Source organism: Diospyros lotus, chromosome 2 (genome assembly GCF_014633365.1).
Source record: "Diospyros lotus cultivar Yz01 chromosome 2, ASM1463336v1, whole genome shotgun sequence".
Lineage (NCBI taxonomy): Eukaryota > Viridiplantae > Streptophyta > Magnoliopsida > Ericales > Ebenaceae > Diospyros > Diospyros lotus.
The window spans coordinates 42,007,962-42,015,850 of record NC_068339.1 but is presented as its reverse complement, the minus strand read 5'-3'; the positions used below and the strand labels follow the sequence as shown (position 1 = coordinate 42,015,850).

General features: G+C 35.3%; 1 protein-coding gene across 1 annotated transcript; it reads left to right on the top strand.

Moving 5' to 3' along the window:
• Positions 1–4,002: 4,002 nt before the first annotated feature.
• On the top strand, positions 4,003–7,285 carry LOC127793968 (uncharacterized). Its single transcript, XM_052324803.1, has 7 exons — positions 4,003–4,196; positions 4,312–4,371; positions 4,463–4,595; positions 4,750–4,853; positions 5,432–5,576; positions 5,704–5,850; positions 6,015–7,285. The coding sequence occupies exons 1-7, from the start codon at positions 4,141–4,143 to the stop codon at positions 6,987–6,989; spliced, it is 1,620 nt and encodes a 539-aa protein (XP_052180763.1). The 5' UTR covers positions 4,003–4,140; the 3' UTR covers positions 6,990–7,285.
• The last annotated feature ends 604 nt before the right edge of the window (positions 7,286–7,889 follow it).

Sequence of the window (7,889 nt, the reverse complement as noted above, 5' to 3'; positions counted from 1 at the left end):
GGCAGGGATACGGATGACGGGAGTACCGACCCGGGATAGTGCGCACAGGCTTATGGAGATATATGTTGCCTTTCAGGGCAGCGACAGGTTGGTATGGGACTTGGGTGCCAGGTGTCTTATGTGGGCCTCAAGGACCGGTATGTGCTTTTATTACGCGGCACTATTGTTTGGTTGCGTCACATGGCTTGTGTGTACATGTGAGTTTGTATTTGGGGTGATCTCTTCTTTGATTCATGTTATAGCCTTCCTTTTCATATAAACTTGCTGAGTCTTGCGACTCACCTTGCTTTCCATCATTCCAGGTAAGGGTAAAGCGAAGGCCGAGGGCGAGGATCGCGCCACCTAGCAACCAGCCGTGTTGGTAAGGTGTACAGTTAGCTGCCCCCGTCATCTCTGATGTTTTGCTAGAGTCGCTGTCTTTTATTTTTGACTGTGCCAGGTTGTCATTTGTACCTCCTATTGTTGGCACAGGGTCTCTATGTATTTTTATATGCTCCATGACCGCTGTATCAGCGGGGTACTTGTGGGCATGCATGTTTACCATTTTGCTTCCGCTATTAAATTTCTTATTTATGCATGCCAATGTATTTTTGTCTTTTGTCTATTCCTCTTCCCTTCTGTGAGCGCACTCGTTCGGATAGACCGGGTGGTTGGGATATCCGAGCGAGGGTGCTTACAGTATTTATTAACTAAGACATAGATCGAAAAAAGTGGAATATGAAAATTATTTTAGACAAAAGTATTTTCTTTATTATGTTTGTTCAATTTATTTTGTGATTTTTGAAAAAAAAAATTCACATAACTTTTTATTTTGAATTTTTTAAATAAATTTATCTTAAATCTTACAAATAAAAAAAATAACGTATATGTCCTCTATTGTATTTCAAAAAATTTAACAAGCACTTTGATAAAAATTTTAAAATATTTCTTAATCTTATCTTGATCATTTCATATCTTAATTGAAAAAACATTTCAGTTTTATGTTGATGTAACTTTATTTTATTCATTTTAACAAACGCTATCTTATATAGGTGGATTCTCATTTTGGTGTGAAAGAATTGTTTTTTTTTTCCTATAAGAAAGTGTTTTCTAATTTAATTAAAATTTGGGGATTTTACTTAATTAGTAGGATCTTCAAGATTTCTTTGAAGAGAAAGACACAAATTTGAAAATGGGAAACCTTAATAAATTTCTCTTAATTCTTAGTTGTGAATGTGTTTTATTCTCATATTTTACAATCATCTCAGATAATCATAAAATTAATTTAAATTAAATCTACAAACTAATTAAGTTAGAGTATCTTAAAATAAAAAACGTCAGTTCACCCTCTCTTAACTTAATATATGGGTAACAAACATTTTTTTTCACACACCTCGTAGGGTTTGTTTTTAGTCAAATTAGTCTCTATACTTTAATTAAATTGCCAAAATGATATCTCTATTATAAATAATGCTAGTTAATATAAAATTAACCTTAATCTTTCTATAATTAAAAAAAAAAAAGAAAAAGCCTCATCAAACAAAACTCACATGAGTTCCAACCATTGCACGGTGTTGACGAAGAAAACTTAAATGAGTTTCGGCATTGGAACCTTTGTTTGGTTCAAACTATAGTTAAAACTTCTAATGCCACAATCAATTTGGCGGGCTTTTGTGTTAGAACCCACTAGATCTTTTCGATGCTAAACCTATTGTGTTCGCGATAGTGAAAAGGAGAAAGATAAAGAATAAGAAAAAGATGAAAATGAAAATGAAAATATTAGACTTAAAAAGAGGAGATGAAGATGAATGATGAAGAAAATATTTAGATACGAAAGTCGACAATGGAACAGACATGAGAGCCAACAAAGAAAGTTCGTTTTCATCATCTAGATATGAAATTTTCATCTTCTTTTATATTCGAAATTTTTACAATCACCATTATATTTTTCGTATTTTCTCTTCCAGATATTTTATTCTTCCCATCATTGAAATTTGACAAGTTCAATATCAAAAGAATTATTTTATTTCTTCCAAATATTTTCCTCTCCCTATCATTAAAACCAAAACCTGATAAGTTCAACCTCAAAAGAATTTGGTGGATTTAAACTTGAGCCCACCAAATTGGTTCCAACATTGAAACCATTTGGTGGGATCTCATGTCATCGATGATGATCAGAATCCATATGAGCCCTAGTCGAGAGGTTTTTTTTTTTTTTTCTTTTAAATTAGAGAAAGATTAAAGTTAATTTTATATTAATTTTACATGAATTGACACTATTAATATAAAATGCAATGCACGGTCAATGTACCTTATTTTTATTTATATGTTATATCAACGGCCGTCGACGGTCACGGGACCAACGGTAACGACTTGGAACGATTTTTTGCCCAGAAAGACGGAGACAGTTTCCAGATTCCACGTCCGAACGTGCTGGCAACGTTGATGATCGTTTTCCAGGTACCCATTTATCCTTTTTTTTAATTTCTTTTATTAAGAAACCATTGATTATGGTAATTCTACTATATAGATTATACATATTTGTGACTGCAAATTGTATAATACATGCAGTTTAAGTGTGACATATAAAGTTTGTGTTTCGGATTATTTAATTAATTGATAAAATTATTTAAATATTAAAAATAAGATATATTTATTAATATTTATAAGTTGAACGGTCAGACAAGCAATATATTGGTGTTAGTCCAGTAGATCGTGAGTTTGATCCTCGCGTTGTACAGTGAAATAAAGTCTCACACCTGTAATTTACCCCTCTAACATAATCGAAAACACAAATATTAAGGGCAGCGCAAGAGCGGTCATCCCTAAATGTGTGTATGTATAGAATAATATTGATATGTCATAGGAAAAAAATTATTAAAAAATAAAAAAAAAGATTTAAAACTCTAAAATAATTTTTTAGACTAAAAATGTGTAAAATTCTCATTGATTGGGATTTGAAAAAACTCAGTACTCCTTATAAATAGATGAATTTTTATTAAAATATGTACATATCTAATATTGATCTCAATATAATATTTAAATTTTTAATCTTTAATTTAAAAATTAGAGTCATTTTATTTTTTACTGAGTTTAAATAATTTGATGATTATATTTTTAATTAATAAATTTATTATTATATTTAAACGATCATAAATATAATAATACATGAGTGTTAGGCTATTTGGCAGATATTATAAATTCTGGTATGTTGACGGTTTTAAGATATTTTATTATTTTTTAAAAAAATAAAAATTGGTGGTGGGGAAGGCAGGCTGCGGCAGCGCCACGTGACACTGCCACAGCTGCGTTCAGGCAGGCGAGCAAGCGGGCAGCCTGACGAGAGGCATGTCCCGTGTGCCGCGAAAACTGGCAACGCGAGGGAAACAAACGGACGCTTCCACCTTTGTCCACTCGTCAATACGAGGCTTGACTTGCCGCGAAAACTGGCATGCGTGCCGCCTAACCACCTTTTATATTATTTTTAGATAATAATATATATTTATTTTTAATTTATAAACAATTTTACTAGTTAGTTAAATATTTTAATATACAACATATTTATCATTAATTAATAAACTTATTTAAAAATTAAAAATAATACATATAAATGCATATTGTTTAAAAATAAAGTACAATAATTACATTATATTTTATAAAAACTATAATTAAAAACACTAATTTATCTAATACACTAAAAATGCATGACTTGTATATTCTTATAGCCAAAAAATCCTCTCAATCATTATATGAGTATGGTTTTGTCCTGTTCAATTCCTTATTCTGCGTAGTGAGGTAAAGTCTTCTCCTGCGATTTATTTTTTTTATCAAAATAAAAAATACAAACGATAAGGAACGACGTAAAAACGATAATTCATGAATATGATTTTGTCCTAAAAAGGCCAATAGCAATGAACATTATCAAGGAGGGCGGTGGTTACGGATACTCATGGATTAAAAAACTGTAGCAATGATAAAGTCCTTATTTTTAGGGTCTTTGCGAAGAAGAGAGAGAAAGAAAGGGAGACGGTCCAAACATGGGATAATTTCGCTCTCTATCTGAGTTCTCTTTCTCTCTCTAAAGCTGCTCCATTTCTCCAACTTCTTTGTTGACAGCTCAAATGCTATATATTTTTTTGCATTTCTTTCTTCTCTCTGTCAATGAATCATTCTCTTGTCGGGTGCTCTACAGCTTTAACTATGGGAAAGGGAGACCTGTACGTTCCTTCTTCCTCTCGGCCTCTCTGAAACAGCGTATCAATGGCCGTTGGGGAAATTAACGTTTGTTGTTTAAATTAACCAGTAGTTTTCGATTTCATTTTCCCCTTCCAGGAAGATCACTGATATCACCATGTTTGACGCGTTGTTGAGGAGCAAATTCTACTTAAAATGGTTCGCCTTCCAGACCCTTACTCGGATCTGTTAATTTCATTCATGAATTTCTCTCTTCTTCTGATCATTTCCCCGGCCCTTGTTCACGCAGCAAGTCATCAATGAAGATCACCAATTCTCGGCTGGAGATGATAAAGCGGAAGAGAAACGCAATGCAGAACTACCTGAAGAAAGATATCGCCGATCTTCTCAAGAATGGCCTCGACGTCAATGCCTATGGCAGGGTAATGAATTATTTTGTCATATTTTTTCTTTCTCTACTCCAAATGGAGCTCATCTCTTGGTCTTCTGGGCAAATGCAATTGGGTTTTCATGAATTCATAGAAATTTTCATCATGATTTACAATTTTGGAATTGCATTGCTTGGCAACGGAGCAGGCTGAGGGCTTCCTCTTTGAGCTGAATCTGTCAGCATGCTACAATTTCGTGGAGCAATTTTGTGGGTGCATCTCAAATCATCTTCCTGCCATGGATAAGCAGAGGTACTGTCAGTCTCAGGTTTAGACCCAATAATCTTCAAGTGTTTTAACCTCTCTAAGCTCTACACTTGTTAAAAATCCTTCATAGTTTCTGTTTTAAATTATAGCTCGCTTTCTTCTTCTGATGTCTGGCGGTTAGGCGTTGAAGTTCTCACTGAAATGGGGGGAAGACTAAATCTGAAATTTGGTTCTATGAATCCTAGAAATTGGATTCAATGTCAGAAAATGCCTATAGAAATCAGAAGCATAAGGGCCTAAGCCAAAGAAGAATAACACGTCCTTATGAAACCCAACTATGACTATCTAGGTTCTAATGGGTTGGTTGAAAAGCTTAGAGGTAGGTAGTTGCCCCTAAACCAGTGGTGGGAGAGAAATAAAGCAAATTATAAAATGAGATCTCGATTCTTCCAAGTAGACAAAAACAAAGGCTTTAGTGGCATTTGGAGCAGAGTAATTGTTTAAGCTGGCCAGGATCTCCTCTATAATCTTTCAAAACTGTGATGCTAATTACTTAAAACAGTACATCTTATCGTTTTAAAGATGACTTTCCTTGCACGTACTATCTTGTCTCCCTCTTGCAGACGATGCCCAGAGGAATGCAGGGAAGCTGTGCCTTCTTTGATGTTTGCAGCAGCAAGATTTGCTGATTTGCCAGAACTACGTGACCTCAGAAGTATATTTGCTGCCCGATATGGGAATTCTCTTGATGCCTATGTCAATCAAGAGGTGATTATCAATTTGCTTCCCGCGAATCAGAAACTTTATTGTTTCTTGTGAGTTGTGACAGATTTTCTTCACTCAAATCCTCTTTAGAATAAATGAACTAACGATTAAGCTGATTCGTTGTGCTTAGTTTGTTGAGAAATTGAAGGCTGTACCTCCTACAAAGGAAACGAAGCTTCAATTACTGCAAGATATAGCATTAGAGTCGGGTACAAGAAGGGATTTCAGGCCCTTGCAACAGAAGCTGTATAATCCTGATCCACCTGCATCTGAACAAGTAAGCTGTCCGGTATAATCATCGTGTCCATCATTTTCATTGCTACATTCTGGGAATTCAGAGAGACTGGAAAACACACTGTTTTGCCCCCTTTGAAGCTTTCGATTATGTGTTGTACTTGTACCCAAATCTTTATGTGTTTGGAAAATCTTCCTGGTTTGCAGGCCTGGTCTAAGAATACTGATGATGACAAACACAAATTGCAGAAAAGGAGAGATGGATCTGTCCCAAAAACAGAAAACCGGGTGATCAATAATAAACTGCATGATGAAAGGTATACTCCTCCAGAAAGGAAAAAAGAAGATGTTCCATTTCTTGTAAGAAGGAATGCTGGTGATGAAACACACATGGCTAATGAAAACAATGCTGTCCATGGAGGAGATCTAGCAACCTTACCCATTAAAGGTACTCGAGTGTCGAAATTTACCAGAACTGAACATCGGAATAAGTCAAGTTCAGAGGGCAGTGTTCCTGAGGAGGAAGCTCAGGAGCAGAAGCCCTTCCATTACAGATTTGTCTCCCCTCCTTACACCAAACCAAAAGCCGGTGAATCTGAAACCGGTTTGGAGATTTCTTCTGTTGGTCCCGGCAGTGAAGGGACAGCAACAATCAAAGTTAAAGGCCATGTTGACGAGGAGGATAATCGACATCAGGACTATTCACTTGGCGAAACAAAGCCAAAACCTAGATCAGTTCGAAGGAGACGCTCGAAACCTCCACCAGGTTCTGATAACATTGGCAACAACGAAGGTGATAAGAACTTGACTTCAAATGGAAGCAGGCTGGAAGCTGCAAAACTAGACCTTAACATTGCAAACCAGGATTATTGTGATCAAAAGGATGAAGAGGAAAGAATGATGGATAGTCTTCTGATGCATTATAGCAAAAAACAGCCGCCTTATAAGGTGGGAAAAGTAGAAGCAGCAACCATCGATGGCAACAATGCTGCAAAGAAGACAACCAAAGATGGACCTCCAGCAAGAGCAGCGTCTCTCCCGCTCGAACCAACAAATCCAACTGAGACAAACAAGGGAGCTATCCGAGCATCTTCCTTCCAACCAGACCGGGGGCACGTGCATCCTAATCTACCAGACTACGATGACTTTGTCGCAAGGCTTGCAGCCCTTAGAGGGAAGTAAATATAGAAGTAATATGAAAGCTCCTGTTCTTCGATTCTCTGGCCAATTTGTGATATTTGGTTGGCATCTAAAAGCTGTTAGATATTACGAGTGAGAGTTAGGAGTTACCCTGATCAGAGTAATTCGAGAACCTGCAGTGGAAGCAAATCTTATCACTAAAAACTATACTGCAGTTCTAGACTTGTCTTTCTTGAAGTTGCCATGGCCAGATTGAAAGATCTGCCTGTAATTTACTGTCAATGGAAGAGGATTATCACTTGGTTTAACCCAAAAAAGAACAAAAATGGAGTATTGAGGATTCTTTTCAAGTTTCCCGGGAAATTTTATGTGAACAAACACTCATTGGATTTGATCCCAAAATATGGATTGGTTTGGGGGAAAAGAAAGATTGCTGCATCCTGGAATGATAAAAGAGGACTGAAACCACAGTTTCCATTTATGGTCAGCATGTGATTGCCTGCCAAGAGAGAGATTCTTAATGAAAATATGATATAGAAAGGCTTTAAGGCATCAACAATTGGCATGCTATTTATTGCTAAGGGTTGGTTTGATCTTGTTTTTAAGTTTCTGTGTTGCTTTTTATTTGTTTTCTTTTCGTTTTTATAAATTGTTTGTTCAAAAAAAATAAAAATTAAATATTACATTTGATAATATAATCGTTTTTCAATGTTTTTAAAAAAATTATAAACATTTCATGTATGATTAGACCATTAAGTATATAATAATTAAAAATATTGTGTTATATTTTCACTTAAAAAAAGGGTGTGGCTACGGACTAATTAAGGTTGCCGGACATGAACATAACGACACATATACAATACAACAAGAATGAAAAATAGTAAGAATTAAAAAAATATGACACGGGAATATAATGATATATATAAATATATATATACATTA

Excerpts from the sequence above, each read along its gene's own strand:
- LOC127793968 (XM_052324803.1), top strand. The coding sequence starts at position 4,141 with ATGAATCATTCTCTTGTCGGGTGCTCTACAGCTTTAACTATGGGAAAG. Across the intron at positions 4,197-4,311 it reads ACTATGGGAAAGGGAGACCT|GAAGATCACTGATATCACCA; the intron begins GTACGTTCCTTC and ends TTCCCCTTCCAG. Across the intron at positions 4,596-4,749 it reads ACGTCAATGCCTATGGCAGG|GCTGAGGGCTTCCTCTTTGA; the intron begins GTAATGAATTAT and ends GCAACGGAGCAG.